General features: G+C 42.4%; 1 protein-coding gene across 1 annotated transcript in view; it reads left to right on the top strand.

Annotated features, from left to right (window-relative positions):
• Positions 1–22,673, top strand: part of LOC126412241 (mucin-2) — a 245,101-nt gene that overhangs the window by 199,806 nt on the left and 22,622 nt on the right. The window contains exon 7 of the mRNA XM_050081733.1: positions 13,303–13,438. Coding sequence (XP_049937690.1) covers positions 13,303–13,438 — 136 coding nt within the window. The remainder of the gene's footprint in view (positions 1–13,302; positions 13,439–22,673) is intronic.

The raw sequence follows: 22,673 nt of genomic DNA, 5'->3' as shown, positions 1-22,673 counted from the left end.
TTCATGGTTGACTGCCAGTTCCTGCTCCACTCATCAGCCCTCTGCAGGTCATTTTGTAATCGATGCTGTATGCTTGCGTTGCTACTTTCACGTAGACAAACACATGATCTGCGATCAGTCTTAAGAGAGTTTCCGACGCTCTCTGCTACACCATTTATATACATTGCAAGCAATATCGTTCCCATCACACTTTCTTTGGGTACTTCCGAAATTATCTTTTCATCTGTCGATTTTGTTCCGTTAAGAGCGACATGTTGTGTTCTATCTGCAAGGCAGTCTTGAATCCAGTCCCAAATCTGGTCCGTTACTCGGTAAGTTCGATTTTTTGTTCACTAAGCGGCTGTGCAGGAAGGTGTGAAATGCCTTCCTGAAGTCCAGGAACGCAGTATCAACCTGGGCGCCGGTGTCTACAGCGCTATGGATCACATGAGGAATGGAGCGAACTGTATTTCGCAAGTTCTCTGTATGGAAAATCCATGTTGATTTTTATAGATGAGACTCTAGTTCTCCAAAAACGTCGTAATTATTTAACATACCACACGTTTCACAATCCTACAACAGAATGACGCCACTGATATAGGCCCATAATTATATTCCTCTGTCATACGATCCTTCTCCAAATGGGAATCATCTCCATTTTTCTCCAATCGCTTGGTGCATTTTGTTGCTCCAGCGAACTATGATAAACTGCTGCTAGAATGGGAGCAAGTGATTTCGCATAATCTTTGTAGAATCTTAGTCGTATCTCATCCGGTTCTTATTCCTTTCCATTACTAAGCGATTGTAGTTGCTTTTCCATTCCGCGATCAGTTATCTTCTATTTTGCAAATACTGCAGCTGATTTATGTTCAATTTTGGCAGGCAGTTCGTTTCTAATCCCAAGGTAGGGTTCCTCTAACCTAAAAAAAGAACCATGTGCACGCAACACATTATCCATATTAGACGCTTCCTGCGTGTAGGGCACTCCTAGCTTATTAAGGGGAACGTTACAATTCTGCACTCACCAGCGGAGATCGAGAAATTTGTATCCAATACCACTCCAGAATCGTCTGAATCTCTGGTTTATATCTTCTTCCACTCTGCTTCAAATCAGAGGAGCGCAATCGACTCTCGGTATGATGCTACAAATACAGACCTTATCCTGCACCTCACATACGATGCTAGCTGCCTTCACCAAATCCTCCATCTGGCGAAAGTAATCAAGGTTGGTCTCAGAACCCAAGCGGCAGGCATCATTCGCGGCGAAATGTGTCACTATTTGCAGCTGGTTGCACCCAGCGTACTCGATAGCTGCTAGCACAGCTTCCTCCACATCTTAGACAAGGCCCTCTGGCAAGCAGACCAAGTGCACTCTGGAATTCTTTTACGCCCTGCCTGCTATTTCAAAGAGGGACTCCATTACCGACCTAAGTTTTAGCTGTCAAAGACTAGCGTAACTGTCCTGTGCAGTTTGCAGGACTGGGCAGCAAAATCGACCGCTGGTCCAACAACAGAGGCATCCCGTGCTAGCCCAGAAGTATTAACAACACTTGGTAGCAACTCGTTCCTGTTGAGAAGATGTAAGGAGCCGACCATGCAGCCCATTCCCTCTTTCGCCTTCCGCCCAGTGATGCCTGTACCCATCAGTGTCCGCCACTCACTCTCGTTTGAAGACTGTTCGGTCAGATGTTGCATATTGGAAGACACAGCAACAACCAGGTCACCAGGGGTTCCAACGGCACCAGAGGTTTCGGAGGTCTCGTCACTGGCGCCCCGATGTCACTGCAGCTTTGAGCAGCAGCCAGAAACCTGTCGACTGTGCCCAGCGCAGCTTCCAGCTGTTCAAAAACAGCAGTCAGTTCTACTTCTGTCCGCTCACAACAAGCACAGACCCTATCCATATCGTACTGTGTAAAAAAATTGTATAAGATCTCAAAAAATACATACAAAGCAGTCAAGAGTAACCGAGAAAGTACGAGCTGATCTCTGCAAAAGCAAAATTACCTGACTGTGGCACTACTGAGTTTCGAATGTAAAAAATATTAACGAGGAGAATAAACAAACACTAAAACCTACTCTGGACGTTTCTCACTACGGCCTAAGACAAGATCCACAAGTTTTTAAAACAAAAATAAATTTATCTATTGAAAATTTGTGTGTCCGCAGTCACTTTTTACTAGAAACTCTGTTTATATAAAAGCTACTGCAGAAAAAAAAATACGCAGACACAAAAGCACTGATTATAACTATATACTGTGTACTAACAAGATAAAACGAGATTTAAATGGAGTCACGTAATGTGGTACTTCTGGAGGCTTGGAGCTAACCGAGAAAGTTGCCCTACACAGAGATATACACCAAAATTTACGCAAAAAACGTACGCTAAGTTAGTAAGCACTAGTTTACTCGGAAGTAAATTAGAATTCCACTAAACTAAACGATGTATGGAAACTGTGTCCAACCGTTAAGGTACTGCTGGTCTCCGCTCTGCTATGAGGGTTGTGCTCTTAAATGTCAAATAATGTCGAAAATTATTTTTTCAATTATTAGACCTCACTTTCACTATTTCAACAATTTTCATTAAAAATAACGTTCATGTACTTAAATCCTTATTTATGCATTGTGTGGGCTTTTCTGTGTCCATGTATTGTACAATGTAAACTTTTTCTTTTCAGCTATTTCATTTCTCGTCTAGGAGAATGCTAATAGGAGGAATAGCAGACCGTAGTGCAGCCTTCACAGTCTGACACGAAAACAAAGGAACCACGAAGAAAAATGTTTAAGAAAGCACAAAAACTATTACTGCACACTGCGAAAATAAGTCAACTTCCGATGTTAACAGGCAATACCATAGTCCCCTGCCTCTGTGCGCTTGCCTTGTCTGTACCATACTCATCTTAGAACTCCACACACTCAGCACAGGCAACTGATCACTAACGTAACTGTCGGTTGGCTGCTGATATACGAGGGTTGGAACTTAAATAGTGGCAACTATTTATGCACAACCGATACAAAAGAGTTACATGTTTGCACCTGTTCTGTCCTTCAAAGAAATCACCAGCGTTGTGTAGAACCCGTTGCCAGTGATGTGGAAGGCGTAGTATACCGTTAGCAGAGCCTGTTCTGTTGATGGTGCGAATGGAGTGGTCTACTGCCTGTCGAATCTCTGGAACAGCTCTGAAGCGAATGCCACGAAGTGGTTCCTTCATCTTCGGAATCAAATCAAAGTCACAAGGACTTAAGTCCGGGGAGTATGGTGGATGGTACAGTGCTTGCCTGTCCCATCGACCGAACAGAGCAGCCACAGCTTGCGCTGTATGCGTCCGCGCATTATTGTGCAAAATGATGGGTGCGTTGCGCAGAAAGTGTCGCCGTTTCTTTCACAAAGCTGGTCGCAGGTGATGCTCCAAAACCGAACAGTAATACTGTGCACTGACGGTCTGCCGTGGAGGAATGTAATGCGTTAGGATAACACCATCACAGTCGTACACGAGAATCAGCATAACTTCTTTAGACCGCTCCATTCGCACCATCAACAGAACAGTCTCTGCTAACGGCACACTACCCCTTCCACATCGCTGGCAACGGTTTATACACAACACTGGTGACTACTTTGAAGAACAGTAACAGGTGCAAACATGTAAATCTTTTGTATCGGTTATGAATACATAGTTCCCACTATTTAAGTTCCAACCCTCGTACACGCAAGCACGTGGCGCGTAGCCACAACGAGTAGTCGATTTTGACCAGAAAGTCGCTCATGTAAAACGAGCTACACAGCAACTGTCTAAGGCGGCACACCAAGAGTCTGGCTGCAAGGTTGTTCGAAATTTAAAATCTGGCCACATCTGCATCAACTATTAAAAATACAATCAAACAGTGCAGACCGCGTAAAATATTTTATTTTAAAAAATCTCAGACCATCACATACTCCTTTCTGACCGCTGGAGCTGGTAGCATGGAGCACCAACTGCTCTTCGCTACCATCTACATCCACATACATACTCCGCAAGCCACTGTACGGTGCATGGCGAACAGTACCACGTCCAACTACTATTCATTTCGCTTCCTGTTCCATTCTCAAATAGAGTGAGAGGGAAAACGCCTATCTGTATGACTCCATACGAGCCCTAATTTCTCGCACCTTACGTTTTTGGTCCTTACGCGAGATGTACGTTGATGATCGCAGAATCGCTCCGCAGTCAGCTTCAAATCCCAGTCCTCTAAATTTTCTCATCAATGTGCCAAAGAACGTCACTTTCGCTCCAGGAATTCCCATTTGAGTTCCCAAAATATCTCTGTAACACAAGTGGCGTTCAATAAGTAATGCAACACATTTTTTTTTCTGAAAGGAAGTCGGTTTTATTCAGGATTTTTCAACATGATCGCCATTCAATGCGACGGTCTTACGCCACCTTACTAGGAGGGCCTGTATACTCTCATGGTACCACTCCACTGGCCGGCATCGGAGCCAGCGTCTTGCTACAACAATAACCTCCCCATTAACCACGTAGTGTTTCCTGTGGAGTGTACTCTTCATTGAACAAAACAAATGGAAGCTGTTTATAGTCTTAGGCGGCAAGTAACCTCTCAGACACACCCTTTTGAGTACTCCAACTGGTGAACAAGTATGTCATCACTACCAACAGAGACGTCCACTTGAGCAGCGAGGTATTTCATTGTGAACTGTAGGTCACCTCGAATGAGAGTGTTTGCACGTTCCAGCATTGCAGGGGTCACGGTTGTGTGCAGCCGCCCAGCATGCAGGAGATCGGATGGATCTGCGCAATGTTGCTGTGATAATGACATACGCCTCGCCCAACGACTCACCATGCCTTTGTTCACTGCCAGGTCTCCGTTGACATGCTGCAGGCGCCTCCGAATATCTGCGATGCTTTGGTTTTCCGCCGAAAGAAACTCAATGACAGCTCTCTGCTTGGAACTCACCTCCTTTACAAATGTCATTTTGAAGGCTACATATAGTGCCACCACCTAGCAGAACTTCATGAAACTATACGGGCTAAACAGGGGATATTCCACGATGTCCCTCAACAAATCCCGCTTTTTTTTCAACCGAAATAAGTCGTGAAAACAAAGGTATTGCATTACTTATTGAACGCCCCTCGTACCTATATGTTGATCGTGCCAACACTAGCACCGCTGCAAAGAATCACAGTTCCTCGGAAAGAGACAACAATAATAATAGTATAAAAATATGTAATAATGACAGTCATAGTGACACATTTGTGGCGAAATTTAATCGGGTTGTAATAAGGAATGGTAGTAAAATGAACATGGTATGCACGCATGCTTATATGCATGGGTTTATTGCAGTGAAGTCATAACGTGAATTAAATTTAAAATACGCGTACATAACGATAAATAAATGTTCATTTCCTCATAGTATCTTATTATACCCCGGATACATAGGGCGGGGCAAATAAAAGTGGCCCAGTGAATAGAGTTCCAGGGTACGAAGAAACAGCAGAGTAACGGAAATATAGTACTGACCTGATTATAGGAGACGTTGGAAGTGACTATTCATTTTTTGGCACTTTTGGGCACTGGTCAGCAAGTTGCTGGAAGCGAATCGAAGCTGGACCGCTTGAGTTGCTCCAGTCTCGTCCGAAATGTTCTTGAAGACTATGAGTGTTGTTGCGATCCACCTTGAATTTGAGGGCTCCCACACGAAGTAATCGCACAAAAAAAGATCAGATGATCAAGGTGGCCAGCTAGGGCCTCGATCAGACTGACCTCTACTAACAACTCTTTCAGCACTTGAAGATTGTGTAAATGTGCTCCAAGGTTCAGCCAGCTCTATGGGCCAGTTGTTCCATCCTGTTAGAAGTAACTGTAGGTCTTTCCCTCCTCCGTTAATGCTGCCACAAATGCTTTCAAAATGTTGGAAATGTAACTTGCTGAAGTGAGCGTCTGATGAAGGAAGATGGGACCAATAACGCAACATGCATACACTGCACACCAAACCCAAACCTTTTGATCATCCAGCGGTCTTTCTAGGAAGTTACGTGGATTCTCTGCTGCCCAGAACCTCTGATTCTGTGAGCTGACATAACCACTCAGGTGAAATCAAGCTTCATCAGACATACGGAACAGATCTATGTCCAAGCCATTCATTGTGATCTCAGTTAACAGTCACTCACAAAATTGGAGGCGCTGAGGAGCATCTGCTGGTTTTAATCATGAACAACAGACACTCAGTAAGGATGCATGTGTAGGTCCAGGTCTGAGGTGTACACATTCCGCTTTTAACCTGCCCTGCTTGCTTGTTAGCTAGATGGGCAGGCTGCCGCATGTTGCCAGCGTGCTTTACTCCAAGTCAAGCTATGCCCAACCCAAGCAAGCTAAAGGAATCTTGCCTTACTGACTGTCTTCCCGCTGTGCTTCACTGTGCAGCAGGTATTTCTGTACGCTTTCATTATACTGTTATGAGTAGAGTATAGAAGATGATGAAAAAAAATTTTTTTTACCCGAGTATCACAACACGAGGCTCCAGAAAAATGTGTTCATGTTGGGTCATTGTGGGCCAGAAAACGGTAGATTTTATCTGCCCTCTTTTTCCTCTTCGGCGGATTATTTGTTTACTTCGATAGGAAAGGTTTTCTCTGCAACTTCACCCTCTTTTGACTAGTCCTGCCTATTCTCAATTCGAACCATCACCAAGTCACCTCTAATACATGTTTTCTGTAGCAAGTAGAACTGTCTCCGAAAATCGATGTCTTTTGGACTTAGGCCTAAGTACCTGAAAATGTCTATTATATCGCAACGTCAACTAAAATAAGGTTTTGTATGTCTAGTTTCTGTGACCTTAGTGTGTTTCAGCCAAATATGACACCAATTATACCAATTTTAATTACCTTTCCCATGATGTGTATTAGGGGTTCGTTGAATTCATTCTAAGAGGACAAAATAGTTCATTCTTAGCTCCCCAAATGAATTTTAGAAAACAAAGTTCATTTTTCATATTAATCTAAAAAGTACATGTCTGAAAAAAGAAGCTTTAGCTTCATTAATCCTTCTTTGCACTACGTTGCATACCACCGGAACGTGGTTTTTAATATCAACTGAGCCATGTTTTGTTCCTGTTTCAATCAATGTTTGCCCTTAATTTAGAAAGCTTATATACTGCTACATGGCCTCAAGCCCTTAGCACACGTTTCCACACACTTTGTCCTCTTTCAAAGTATTTATGGAGTGAGAAAGCTGCTGATGAAGCTTACAAACACGTTGTAACATGATCGAGGTTTCTGAATCAGTGTTTAGTAACTTTCTAATTTGGCTTGCGAGACGCCTTCCGATTTATGTGAACCTGCCTCATAAATACTCGACTGCTTTTCTCCTCCTGAACTTGAACTCCATTTCGTGACTGGTATACAGCGTGGTCCATTGATAGCTGGACGAAACTCGTCTAGCTTGAAGGGGGAAACCAGATGGCGCTACGGTTGGCCCGCTAGATGGCGCTGCCATAGGTCAAACGGATGTCAACTGAGTTATTTTAAATTGGAACCCCCATTTTTTATTACTTTTCATGTAGTACGTAAAGAAATGTGAATGTTTTAGGTGGACCACTTTTTTCGCCTTGTGATGGATAGCGCTGCAATAGTCACAAACGTATAAGTACGTGGTATCACGTAACATTCCGCCAGTGCGGACGGTATTTGCTTAGTGATACATTACCCGTGTTAAAATGGACCGTTTACCAATTGCGTAAAAGGTCGATATCGTGTTGATGTATGGTTGTTGTTGTTGTTGTGGTCTTCAGTCCTGAGACTGGTTTGATGCAGCTCTCCATGCCACTCTATTCTGTGCAAGCCTCTTCATCTCCCAGTACCTACCGCAACCAACGTCCTTCTGAATCTGCTTAGTGTATTCATCTCTTGGTCTCCCTCTACGACTTTTACCCTCCACGCTGCCCTTCAATACTAAATTGGTGATCCCTTGATGCCTCAGAATATGTCCTACCAACCGATCCCTTCTTCTAGTCCCAATCCTATTCAATACTTCATCATTAGTTATGTGATCTACCCATCTAATCTTCAGCATTCTTCTGTAGCACCACATTTCAAAAACTTCTATTCTCTTCTTGTTCAAACTATTTATCGTCCACGTTTCACTTCCATACATGGATGGCTACACTCCATACAAATACTTTCAGAAATGACTTCCTGACATTTAAATCTATACTCGATGTTAACAAATTTCTCTTTTTCAGAAACGCTTTCCTTGCCATTGCCAGTCTACATTTTACATCCTCTCTACTTCGGCCATCATCAGTTATTTTGCTCCCCAAATAGCAAAACTCCTTTACTACTTTAAGTGTCTCATTTCCTAATCTAATTCCCTCAGCATCACCTGACTTAATTAGATTACATTCCATTATCCTCGTTTTGCTTTTGTTGATGTTCATCTTATATCCTCCTTTCAACACATTATCCATTCCGTTCAGCTGGTCTTCCAAGTCCTTTGCTGTCTCTGACAGAATTACAATGTCATCGGCGAACCTCGAAGTTTTTATTTCTTCTCCATGGTTTGTAATACCTACTCCGAATTTTTATATTGTTTCCTTCACTGCTTGCCCAATATACAGATTGAATAACATCGGGGATAGGCTACAGCCCTGTCTCACTCCCTTCCCAACCACTGCTTCCCTTTCATGTCCCTCGATTTTTATAACTGCGATCTGGTTTCTGTACAAATTGTAAATAGCCTTTCGCTCCCTGTATTTTACCCCTGCCACCTTCAGAATTTGAAACATAGTATTCCAGTCAACATTGTCAAAAGCTTTCTCTAAGTTTAAAAATGCTAGAAATGTAGGTTTACCCTTCCTTAATCTAGCTTCTAAGATGAGTCGTAGGGTCAGTACTGCCTGACGTGTTCCAACATTCATACGGAATCCAAACTGATCTCCCCCGAGGTCGGCTTCTACTATTTTTTCCATTCTTCTGTAAAGAATTCGCGTTAGTATTTTGCAGCTGTGACTAATTTTCACATCTATCAACACCTGCTTTCTTTGGGATTGGAATTATTATATTCTTCTTGAAGTCCGAGGGTATTTCGCCTGTTTCATACATCTTGCTTACCAGAAGGTAGAGTTTTGTGAGGACTGGCTCTCCCAAGGCTGTCAGTAGTTCCAATGGAATGTTGTCTACTCTGTTTCGACTCAGGTCTTTCAGTGCTCTGTCAAACTCGTCACGCAGTATCGTATCTCCCATTTCATATTCATCTACATCCTCTTCCATTTCCATAATACTGTCCTCAAGTACATCGCCCTTGTATAGACCCTCTATATACTCCTTCCACCTTTCTGCTTTCCCTTCTTTGCTTAGAACTGGGTTTCCATCTGAGCCCTTGATATTCATACAAGTGGTTCTCTTTTCTCCAAAGGTCTCTTTAATTTTCCTGTAGGCAGTATCTATCTTACCCCTAGTGAGATAAGCCTCTACATCCTTACATTTGTCCTCTAGCCATCCCTGCTTAGCCATTTTGCACTTCCTGTCGATCTCATTTTTGAGACGTTTGTATTCCTTTTTGCCTGCTTCATGTACTGCATTTTTATATTTTCTCCTCTCATCAATTAAATTCAATATATCTTCTGTTACCCAAGGATTTCTACTAGCCCTCGTCTTTTTACCTACTTGATCCTCTGCTGCCTTCACTACTTCATCCCTCAAAGCTACCCATTCATCTTCTACTGTATTTCTTCCCCCATTCCTGTCAATTGTTCCCTTATGCTCTCCCTGAAACCCTGTACAACCTCTGGTTCTTCCAGTTTATCCAGGTCCCATCTCCTTAAATTCCCACCTTTTTGCAGTTTCTTCAGTTTTAATCTACAGGTCATAACCAATAGATTGTGGTCAGAGTCCACATCTGCCCCTGGAAATGTCTTACAATTTAAAACCTGGTTCCTAAATCTCTGTCTTACCAGTAGATAATCTATCTGAAACCTGTCAGTATCTCCAGGCTTCTTACATGTATACAGGCTTCTTTTATGATTCTTGAACCAAGTGTTAGCTATGATTAAGTTGTGCTCTGTGCAAAATTCTACCAGGCGGCTTCCTCTTTCATTTCTTAGCCCCAATCCATATTCACCTACTACATTTCCTTCTCTCCCTTTTCCTACTAGCGAATTCCAGTCACCCATGACTATTAAATTTTCGTCACCCTTCACTATCTGAATAATTTCTTTTATTTCATCATACATTTCTTCAATTTCTTCGTCATCTGCAGAGCTAGTTGGCATGGTATTGTGATCAAAATGCCCAATGGGCGTGTGCTATGTATGCTGCTCGGTATCCTGGACGACATCAACCAAGTGTCCGGACCGTTCGCCGGATAGTTACGTTATTTGAGGAAACAGGAAGTGTTCAGCCACATGTGAAACGTCAACCACGACCTGCAACAAATGATGATGCCCAAGTAGGTGTTTTAGCTGCTGTCGCGGCTAATCCGCGCATCAGTAGCAGACAACTTGCGAGAGAATCGGGACTCTCAAAAACGTCGGTGTTGAGAATGCTACTCAACATCGATTGCACCCGTACTAAATTTCTATGCACAAGGAATTGCATGGCGACGACTTTGAACGTCGTGTACAATTCTGCCACTGGGCGCAAGAGAAATTACGGGACAATGACAGATTTTTTGCACGCGTTCTATTTAGCGACGAAGCGTCATTCGCCAACAGCGGTAACGTAAACCGGCATAATATGCAGTATTGGGCAACAGGAAATCTACGGTGGCTGCGACAAGTGGAACATCAGCGACCTTGGCGGGTTAATGTATGGTGCGGCATTACGGAAGGAAGGAAAATTGGCCCCTATTTTATCGATGGCAATATAAATGGTGCAATGTATGCTGATTTCCTACGTAATGTTCTACCGATGTTACTACAAAATGTTTCACTGCATGACTAAATGGCGATGTACTTCCAACATGATGGATGTCCGGCACATAGCTCGCGTGCAGTTGAAGCGGTATTGAATAGCATATTTCATGACAGATGGATTGGTCGTCGAAGCACTATACCATGGCCCGCACGTTCACCGGATCTGACGTCCCCGGATTTCTTTCTGTGGAAAGTTGAAGGATATTTGCTATCGTGATCCACCGGCAACGCCTGACAACATGCGTCAGCGCATTGTCAATGCATGTGCGAACATTACGGAAGGCAAACCACTCGCTGTTGAGAGGAATGTCGTTACACGTATTGCCAAATGCATTGAGGTTGACCGACATCATTTTGAGCATTTATTGCATTAATGTGGTATTTACAGGTAATCACGCTGTAACAGCATGCGTTCTCAGAAACGATAAGTTCACAAAGGTACATGTAACACATTGGAACAACCGAAATAAAATGTTCAAACGTACATACGTTCTGTATTTTAATTTAAAAAACCTACCTGTTACCAACTGTTCGTCTAAAATTGTGAGCCATATGTTTGTGACTATTACAGCGCTATCTGTCACAAAGCGAAAAAGTGGTCCAACTAAAACATTCATATTTCTTTACGTACTACACGAATATGTAATAAAAAATGGGGGTTCCTAATTTTAAAAAACGCAGTTGATATCCGTTTGACCTATGGCAGCGCCATCTAGCGGACCAATCATAGCGCCATCTGGTTTCCCTCTTCAAGCTAGACAAGTTTCGTTCTTTGTAGTTTTTTCGTTTGACGCTTATTTCGTGAGATATTTGGCCCCGTCACCATCAATGGATCACTCTGTATATTCCCCGATTCTTAATTTCTCCTCAGTCTTCTTGGAGATTGGGTTGCTAATGTTGATGCTCCTATCCTTATGATAAATGAGCTGCAGTGAAACTATCTACACGAACATATTCCTGGACTGATAGCGCAACCTGTTGCCAGGTGCAGCAGGCTGAATGGGTCGCAAGAAGATTGCAGGCTTGTGGAAACCCAAGTTGGATAGTTTAACTACAGTGTTCAGTACACATGCACCCTTGTGTCCTCGTTTCGGGAGGTTGAGCTGCTTTAATGGTTGCGGTGGAGATAGGGGAGGCAGGCTGGAAAGATAATTTGTACACCTGTGGAGAATTCGTCCGCATGATCAACGTGCCATACTGGTCTCTTGCAACAGCCGTCGATTTGACTTGGTAGGACTTTGAAGCATTTTCTGGTGAACTGCACCACATTTTCTGGTGTGCGGGCACATTTCGTACTGTTTTTTGACTTGTTCAAAACAATTTCTGTTTTACGCCATTTTTGGTCTAAACATTGCACAGCACTCTTTGACTGTCAATTTATTTATACTGGGTGATATGTTAATCATATACAGCTGATGTTCCTGAGACATATTGAGTCTCACCTTTACGTATGACAATGAGTAGGCTGCAGCAAAGAATTAAAATTTCTACCGGTACTGTGATTTGAACCGAAGTCTCCTGACTACTTTTTTTTTGTCACTATTACCGGAATTTGCTCTGGATACACATCACATAGCACCCCTTCAAGTTCACTGTTGAATACTTCACTCAGTTATTATTATTATTACAAAAGGCATCCAGTTCTCTGATAGTACATGCTAAGCTATCGTGAAGGCTGCTTATTGGGCAGATGCACGAGCCAGGATGCCACACTAGCACTGTGCCTACTGCAACTGCAAGGGGCTACACTAGTAGGCATTCCTCCGTGATACATTCCAAGTCACTCCTCACCCCACTGATAATCCCCTACTTAACTTCCACGAGTACTGCCAGAGCTCTCCAGTATTGGAATAGCACCTTAGCAATGAGCGAAATGGGGTTAATCCTGCCTGTACCTCAAGCATGGGTGATATCACATACAGTTAATGCACCTCATAGTCCGTGTAGGGGTGGTACTCACAGTGCCAATGTGGTGTAACAGTCAGTGCACCTTCCTGGTAAGTGGGAGGTCTGGATTCGAATTGTGGTGCTCATACAAATTTTAATTCTGACTTTGACCTACATCATTATTGTAGGAAAAGGTGAGACTCAATATGTCTCAGGAAAATCAATTGTGTATGATTAATATAACACCTAAACCCAAGGTATAGGCAGGATTAATCCCATATACCGGATAATCTTTTGGTGTTATTGTTGTGGTCTTCAACTTGAAGACCACTTTCATGCAGCTCTCCATGTTAGTCTACAGTGACAAGCCACTCAGAAAATCTGAATATAGCAGGGCTAAAATACAGGGAGTGAAAGGGAGCCACTGCTTGTACAGAAACTGCTTTAGCCTTACAAAATTAAAGTAAAAACTTAAACTGTAATACTGTGAATTTATAACTCTGTGTTCTAAAAATATGATGACATATTCATTTCAGGAAACGAAAGCTGATCGGCTACTGGCAGACAACAACAGATGTCGGAAAGACGGATGCGAGTATAATTGCTTACAACAACATTTCGGCTTTCAAGTTTCCTGACAGAATGCAAGTCTACCTAACTTGTAACATAGAGGTAAGACAAACTTGACATAAAGGCGAATTTTACTGAATGAATAGTGAATTGTTACGATAGTTCCTTTGGCAGAGCACAGGCTTCAGATTCCCTACATTTTTTGCAACTCTGGTAGCCTGGATATCAATAAGGCCATGAGCAGAAATATTTCGAAACACATGCTATCGAGACAACCATAGCTGATCAATAATGTTCAAGTCAAGTGATTGGGTAAATAAGACCAAGTGCTGAAGTTCACTTATTTGCATTAACCCCTTCCAGTAAAAAGGTATCAATGTCAAATCTGACAGTGTCATCTTGCAAAATGAGTGCATTGTAAAAGAACACGCTATGTACCGTACAAAACTCTTGGACATCTAAATTTTCCACCTGATCCACCACCATAATGCATCATCGGAATATAAAGTTCGTTTCACTCAATAATCCTATAGACCGTTTATTGGCTATACGGTTTCAACCAACTACTCACGATCAGTAGCCTATAAACACTTCTTATCTGTTGGCTGCATCAAACTGTGCTAGCAGTTAACTCACAGTCCTGTAATATCAGGCTAATAGGAATGTTAACTGCTACCACGTTTTTACACAGCAACCGGCTAAGCAGTTGACAGTGACTAGTCAGTTGTAATCAGTATAGTTACTGAACAATTTATATGATCATTGACTGAAATGATTATTATAGTTAAATATTCTGCCTGACAAAAAAAGTAGAGCAGCCGAAAGGGGCAGAGAAAATGATGTGATGTTATTTTAATGATTAAAAACTGGAGTCCAGTTTACAAAGAATTTTGCAGCATGAGCCCACTTATCAGTATGATGTTGTACCCAATCAAGTTTGGGTGCATGCACTGGTTTGGTTGGAAAGAGTGTTATAACATTGTTGTATCCTGTTCTGAGGTAAGCAGGCTCACGACTGTTGTAACTCGTTCTTGATATCCAGATACTGGCACTGGGATGGGCTTGATGTCTGATCTGGTCCCACAAATGTTCCACTGAGCAGATCTGGGGACCTTGTTGGTCATAGGAGTACCTCACTGTTATGCAGACAATTCACAGAGACACATGCCATGTGTGGATGAGCATCTCCTATTGGAAACTGCACCATAATACTGTCACATGAGAGGTGAGGATGCAGGAGGTCAATGATACACTTTTGTGCTGTTCTCTCAATCACCAGTAGCCGTGACCTTCAGTCACACTGCGATGCCAGGAGTAGCTCTCTGTGCCTCTCTAAAATGTTGAAAGAATGAGCCCTCTCCCTAGGTCGCCACAATATATGCAGATGATGGTCATCCTGGATACTGCAGAACCACATTTTAGTGTCAAACACAATCCGACATCATTCATCAGCAGTCTGTGCTTCCCAGTCATGGCACATCTCCATATGTAGTAATTTGTGTTATGCTGGTAAAGGCAGCCTGAACGCGAGATGGTGATTCCCCAGTCCGGCTGCTGCTACTCAGCAACCGATGGTGCAGGATGACACTGAATGAGTCTATTACTTGTCCTCAGATAGCAAACACAGGTGTGAAGGGGTTACAATGTTCTCCGAGCACAATATGATGATTCTCATTACTTGTTCTCAGATAGCAAACACAGGTGTGACAATGTTCTCAGAGCACAATATGATGATCCTCAGAAACTTGATGATGAGTATGGAAGCCCACACATTCCCATATAGTCCAACATCAGAAGGCTGACACATCTGAATTCCCTATAAATTGCTCTACCTGTCACAGGGAATTGGAACTCCACAATCATTTACATACCAGCTGGTGGTATGTACTTGTACAAGTTACGTTGACATCCTGGTTGCTTCATGATTCTTGTCTGATAGTGCATAATGTGCTTACTAATGTTCGTTTCCAATAACATGACAAATATCAATCCTTTGGAGAATTCATATATCATGAATCTCTGCATGAAGAGTACTACACTGAAGACAAGAAAGGCAGAATTCAATGTTCACGGACAAGGTTATCAGAGATGGAGTATGAGCTCAGATACGGCAAGTTTGAGATTGGCAATCAGACAGCCCAGTTTCAAAGAAACGGCTCTGGAATACACCTTATTGATTTTAGGGAAATCATGAATAACTGAATCGCAATGGCTGGATTGGGATTTGAGAGTTCAATGCCTTAACAACAATTCCACTTAGCTCTATTGTTGTTAGGATTTCGCTGTTGAACATAATTAAATAGTGTAACCCAAAAACCCACTAAGTGCCAAAACGTTATTTAGGAATTATATTAAAAAATATATCACAAGGGTTTACATTTTAAATTTTAATATGAAATAGAAAGACAATTGTAGGCAGAATTTTATACTTAATTAATTTTATTGCATATTACATAAGCAGTATGAATTGTTAAAGTCAGAAATACTAAACACAGGCAACTGGTTATACCTTTTTACTCAAACATCAGCTAAGTGTCAAAGGTAGTTTCAGTCTTAGTACCAGTACACTATTGAAAGAAACTCGAAGTACAAATCAAGCCCCACTAATAGGACAAAATTCCTCATAAAATGGTCTGTATATTTCATCAAAATTTGGTATCATTGATAATGAGTCTGCCTTTTTTTCTTTGCTAAGTATTATTTCCCCTTCAGTTCCAATGAATAATATATTTCTCATGTCAGAAACCTCCACTCCCTTTTTTAGAATATTAACATTTTTCCAAGTTTCCAACTCACTGAAGGCATATTTCACTTTTATGATTTTGTGATTCCCCTCTGAGAAGCATACCATTGTTTCCTTTGGGAGCTGCAACTGTTTTGTTGTTACCCACGAATCTGCAGCACACAGAAATTGAAGAAATTTTCTTCTGTCAACAACTTCAAATTTGTTAACACATGTAGCAGATCTTGCAGTATCATACAGGTCTTCAGGTACAAATGCCATTCGCAGCCTCTTCCTCTTCTCAAAGACCCTATCTCATGGCACGCAGCTATATTCGGATATTAAGAACTTTTCTTCAGTGATGTCACAGACTCCAAGTGACACAAGATAGACAAAAAGGAAGGTCATCATCCTGTTTTAATTCAGACGAACTATTGGTACATAGTAGACATAGCAACATAGCAAAGGTTACATTTTGTGATGAATATGTGACCTCTACTAACTACTGTTGTACATAGCTCTGGCAATGTTATATAGATACGTTGTAAAGCAAAGGTAATGTATCTAAAAAAAATGGCACATAGTAGGTTTTTGGGTTATATTCTTCACCTGATAGGCCTGATATGTGACACTGATGAAGATTACCACATCATTTTATGTCCATTATTACCAAAATTGACCTTAGAGTAGGGGCTACAGCCTCATGGCTATGGGCTGTTAAAGTTCAGGCAGTATGTATCTTAAGCATTCAAGCTTTCGGTCAACGTGGCTAATAATTTAATTTGTCCACATTAGAATTTGTGCACAGTGCACTGAACTACCTGAGTGGTTTGGTGATGACCTTTGCCTTTAGTTATGTATACCTGGTGTTTTGATGTCAATGAGATGTTGTGAGGTGCAGCTTCACACAGATGTCTCAGTGCAGGATGTACATTTTACTACCGGACAAGGAAATCACTCATGAATCTATAACCACAACTCCACAGACATTCAAGCTTCACCAGCATAATGAGTGGTTAGTGACATTTCTGGTACAAGAGTGTATCCAGCAAAGTGCAGGGTAGGGGTGGGCCTTTCCCCCTCCCAAACCTACAAAAATGAAAAATCTTTGCAAACTGAGCTTGCATTATGACCTACCACACAGACAGACGTGTCAAATCAGTATTGTTTGAAGATACAAAGAAGTAGTAATCGGCATTAACTGGTAACAAGTGTACCCACAGCTATTACACTACTTCCAACATCATGTCAGACCTCCTTTCACCTCGTGAAATGCAGCAACTCGACATGGCATTACTCAACAAGTTGTTGGAAGGCCCCTGCAGAAATACTGAGCCATGCTGCCTATACAGCTGCCCATAAATGTGCAGGATTTTGTGCACGAACTGACCTCTTGATTATGTCCCATAAATGTCCGATGGGATTCATGTAAGGCAATCTGCATGGCAATGTCATTCACTTGAATTGCCCAGAATGTTTTTCAAACCAATTGCGAACAACAGTAGCCTGGTGGCATTAATATTCCATCATTGTTTGGGAACATAAAGTCCATGAATGGCTGCAAATGGTCTCCAAGTAGCCAAACATGGCCATTTCCAGTCAATTATTGGTTCAGTTAGACCTGAGGAGCCAGTCCATTCCACGTAAACACAGCCTACACCATTATGGAGCCCCCACCAGCTTGCACAGTGCCTTGTTGGCAACATGGATTCATGGATTTCATGAGGTCTGTGCCACACTTGAACCCAACCGTCAGCTCTTACCAACAGAAATCAGGATTCGTCTGGCCAGGCTACCGTTTTTCAGTCATCTAGAGTCCAACTGAAATGGTCATGAGTCCAGGAGAGGTGTTTCTCACCATGTCGTGCTATCAGCATAGGCACTGGCATTGGTCGTCTGCTGCCATAGCTCATTAATGCCCTATTTCACCACATTGTCTGACAGATACATTTGTTGTACACCCCACATTGATTTCTGCATTTATTTCACAAAATGTTGCTCTCTGTTAGCACTGACAACTACACAAATGCCACTGCTCTCTATCATTAAGAGGAGGCCATCAGCCCACGAGTTCTTTGTGGTAAGAGCTAATGCTTGAAATTTAGTTTTCTCAACACACTCTTGGACACTGTGGATATTGAAATATTGAATTCCCTAATGGTTTCTGAAACAGAATGTCCCATGTATCTTGTTCCAACAACATCCTGCATTCAAAGTCTGTTAATCCCCGTCGCATGGCCATAATCATGTCAAAAACTTTTTCACATGAATCACCTGAGTACAGATCACATGTAGATGCAATTGTTAATGATATTGATTGTCATTTGAGAACCTTTGTGCTTCACATATCAAATTAGCTGATAAAATGAGAGTGGCAGCCGTTTTTAGTCAGGTTCATTTGCCAGTATGTATCTGTACAAGCTTCAGTTACTTGCATTTCTGTTGAGCAACTAGATTTCATGCCCTGCTTGTACATCTGTATCTGTACTCTGCAAACCAGTGTGAAATCCATGGCAGAGGGCACTGTATCACTTGCTAGGCATTTTTACCATTTCATTAGTGTATAGATACAGGAAAAAATACTGTTACAATGCTTTTGCACTGTAATTAGTCTAATGTGTTCTTTGCATTTCCTTACAATATGTAAGGGACTGTGGACAATTCTTAAGACTCTTGGCTTAATACTCATTCTTGAAACTTTGTACCAAGGCTCTTGCAAAATAGTTGGCCAATCTTTTCCTCCCCCTCCCTGTCCATCTCCTTCTCCCCTTTCTCTTTGTCGACCTTCTGCTCTCCCTTCCCTTTTCATCTCCTGCCCTTTCCTTTCTGTCTGCATATCCTCCTCTCCTCTCTCTCTCTCTCTATCTCTCTATCCATCTCCTCCTCTGACCTTCCTTTGTCCATTTCCTCCTCATCCCTGTTCATCTCCACCTCCCCCCTCCCTCTGCCTATCACTTTCTCCCCTGTGTCTAACTATCACCAGGTTCTATCTACCTCCTATTTCCATTCTGTCCATCTCCTTGTCTCCCTTCTCTCCATCCATCTCCTCATCCTCCTATTTGTGCCTGTCTCCTCCTTCCCCCCCACCGACTGTACATCTCCTCCTCCTTCATTCTCTCCCCACGTTATCATGTTCACCCAGTACGAGGCTTGTGGTCCTTAACCCTACAGTGTTTCTTTCCAGAATGTAACTAATATGTGTACCAAATTTGTCTGGAATCATTCCAGGAACTAAAGATGAGGTTTTTACCTATGGCTTTTCCCACACATGCTCATGTCAAATATATTTCACATATATTACACGTGTTTGTACACATATTTTACCTGTGTGTCTAGCGAATTTTGCCCTGCAGTTTTATTTTCATATAGCTCAATGCTTATGACATTTTATCTCCTGATCAATGTGCTACACAATCATGTAATTTTGCAAGTACATCAAATGTTTAATGTGGTTGCTCTATGTGATACGTGTTGTGAACAGTGTAAGTAGTAAAGGAGTATTAAATTAAAATGTCATATATGATGCCACAGTTCTTCATGCATCTCAGTGTTTATAATGTCATACCACCTAAACTAAGTTTTGTACAATGTAATTTCATTGTTTCATCCAGTGGTATATGTGCATACTGTCTGCAAAATGGGTCACAAATACAGTTAGTAGTAAAGAAGTAACACATTAAAACATTATGCTTCATGCAACAGTTTTACTGTTAAATGGTGAAAATGTAGTAAGCAAAAAACTTTTTTCCTTTCATCATTTTGTTGGTGTCATCAGTGACAAAAAGTTTCATAAAAGTTTGAAATTATATGTAAAGTTTATTGCAAGTGTCACAGTGCTCTCATTCTAAAAAAATAGATAACTACAATATGGGTATTTGTACATCATGGGCTACACTGCTTTTCTACTCCCAACCCTTTGATAGATAGGTGATGGATCTTTCCAATCAGTCAGTGATATATGCACCAAGTTTGATTGAAACAGGTCCACTGGTTTAGGATGAGATTTGGAACATGCATACATATACATATATATAAATATAATAGAGGGAACCATTCCATGTGGGAAAAATATATATAAAAAACAAAGATGCTTTAACTTGCCAAACGAGAAAGCACTGGTTTGTTGATAGACACAATAAAATAAAAAAACACACAAACACACACACAAATATTCAAGCTTTTGCAACTCATGGTTGCTTCATCAGGAAAGAGGGAAGGAGAGGGAAAGACGAAAGGATGTGGGTTTTAAGGGAGAGGGTAAGGACTCATTCCAATCCCGGGAGCGGAAAGACTAACCTTAGGGGGAAAAAAGGACAGGTATACACTCGCACACACACACATCCATCCGCACATATACAGACACAGGCAGACATATGTAAATGCAAAGAGGTTGGGCAGAGATGTCAGTTGAGGCGGAAGTACAGAGGCAAAGATGTTGTTGAAAGACAGGTGAGGTATGAGGGGCGGACTTGAAATTAGCGGAGGTTGAAGCCTGGTGGGTAATGGGAAGAGAGAATATATTGAAGGGCAAGTTCCCATCTCTGGAGTTCTGGATAGGTTGGTGTCAGTGCGAAGTATCCAGATAACCCGGATGGTGTAACACTGTGTCAAGATGTGCTGGCCATGCACCAAGGCATGTTTAGCCACAGGGTGATCCTCATTACCAACAAACACTGTCTGCCTGTCTCCGTTCATGCGAATTGACAGTTTGTTGCTGGTCATTCCCACATAGAAGGCTTCACAGTGTAGGCATATCAGTTGGTAAATCACTTGGGTACTTTCACACGTGGCTCTGCCTTTGATCGTGTATACCTTCCGGGCTACAGGACTGGAGTAGGTGGTGGTGGGAGGCTGCATGGGACAGGTTTTACACCGGGGGCAGTTACAGGGGTGGGAGCCAGAGGGTAGGGATGGTGGTTTGGGGATTTCATAGGAATGAACCAAGAGGTTACGAAGGTTAGGTGGATGGTGGAAAGACACTCTTGGTGGAGTGGGGAGGATTTCATGAAGGATGGATCTCATTTCAGGGCAGGATTTGAGGAAGCCGTATCCCTGCTGGATAGCCACATTCAGAGTCTGATCCAGTCCCGGAAAGTATCCTGTCACAAGTGGAGCACTTTTGGGGTTCTTCTGTAAGAGGTTCTGGGTTTGAGGGGATGAGGAAGTGGCTCTAGCTATTTGCTTCTGTACCAGGTCGGGAGGGTAGTTGCGGGATGCGAAAGCTGTTTTCAGGTTATTGGTGTGATTGTTCAGGGATTCAAGACGGGAGCAGATACGTTTGCCACAAAAACTTAAGCTGTAGGGAAGGGACCGTTTGATATGGAATGGGTGGCAGCTGTCATAATGGAGGTACTATTGCTTGTTAGTGGGTTTGACGTGGACGGATGTGTGAAGCTGTCCATTGGACAGATGGAGGTCAACATCGAGGAAAGTGGCATGGGATTTGGAGTAGGACCAGGTGAAACTGATGGAACCAAAGGAGCTGAGGTGGGAGAGGTAATTCTGGAGTTCTTCACTGTGGGTCCAGATCACAAAGATGTCATCAATAAATCCGTACCAAACTTTGGATTGGCAGGCTTGGGCAACCAAGAAGGCTTCCTCTAAGTGACCCATAAATAGGTTGGCATACGAGGGGGCCATCCTTGTACCCATCGCTGTTCCCTTTAATTGTTGGTATGTCTGGCCTTCAAAAGTGAAGAAGGATGAAGCTGGCTAAGGTAATGAGGAAAGAGGTTTTAGGTAGGGTAGCAGGTGATCGGTGTGAAAGGAAGTGCTCCATCACAGTGAGGCCCTGGACGTGCAGGATATTTGTGTATAAGGAAGTGGCATCAATGGTTACAAGGATAGTTTCCAGGGGTTACAGATTGGGTATGGATTCCAGGCATTCGAGAAAGTGGTTGGTGTCTTTGATGAAGGATGGGAGACTGCATATAATGGGTTGAAGGTTTTGATCTATGTAGGCAGAGATACGTACTGTGGGGGCTTGGTAACCAGCTACAATGGGGCAGCTGGGATGTTTGGGTTTGTGAATTTTAGGAAGTAGGTAGAAGGTAGGGGTGTGGGGTGTCGGTGGGGTCAGGAGGTTGATGGAATCAGGCAAAAGGTTTTGTAGTTGCTTTCTAGTTGTTTTCTAGTTCACCTTTATCTCTCCCAATATATTTTTATTTTTATTTTCATTTTAGCCTCATGTTACACTTTCCACCTTCTAAATACCATGTCACCCTCACAACATCCCCACAATGACCACATCAAGTGTTATTTACATTCCCTCTGCAAACATGCCTTCGCCCTAGCCACATTATGCTCCCATATTTTATTTACTCAGGCTTGTCTGACATTTGGCATTACCCCCAAAGGCCTCACACTTAAGGTTCCCCTCTCTGGCTGTAACCCTTCTTTCCATCAGTCCCTATACCAGTTCCAAACCAAACAATCCATAGCCCTCACCCGCCTAATCCTTCACCTACACATCAACTCAGCCAATGAATGGGATGTTTGGGTTTGTAAATTTTAGGACATAGGTAGAAGGTAGGGGTGCGGGGTGTCGGTGGGGTCAGGAGGTTGATGGAGTCGGGTGAAAGGTTTTGTAGGGGGCCTAAGCTTCTGAGGATTCCT

Source organism: Schistocerca serialis, chromosome 7 (assembly GCF_023864345.2).
Source record: "Schistocerca serialis cubense isolate TAMUIC-IGC-003099 chromosome 7, iqSchSeri2.2, whole genome shotgun sequence".
Classification (NCBI taxonomy): Eukaryota; Metazoa; Arthropoda; class Insecta; order Orthoptera; family Acrididae; genus Schistocerca; species Schistocerca serialis.
This window is presented reverse-complemented; position numbering and strand designations above follow the sequence as displayed.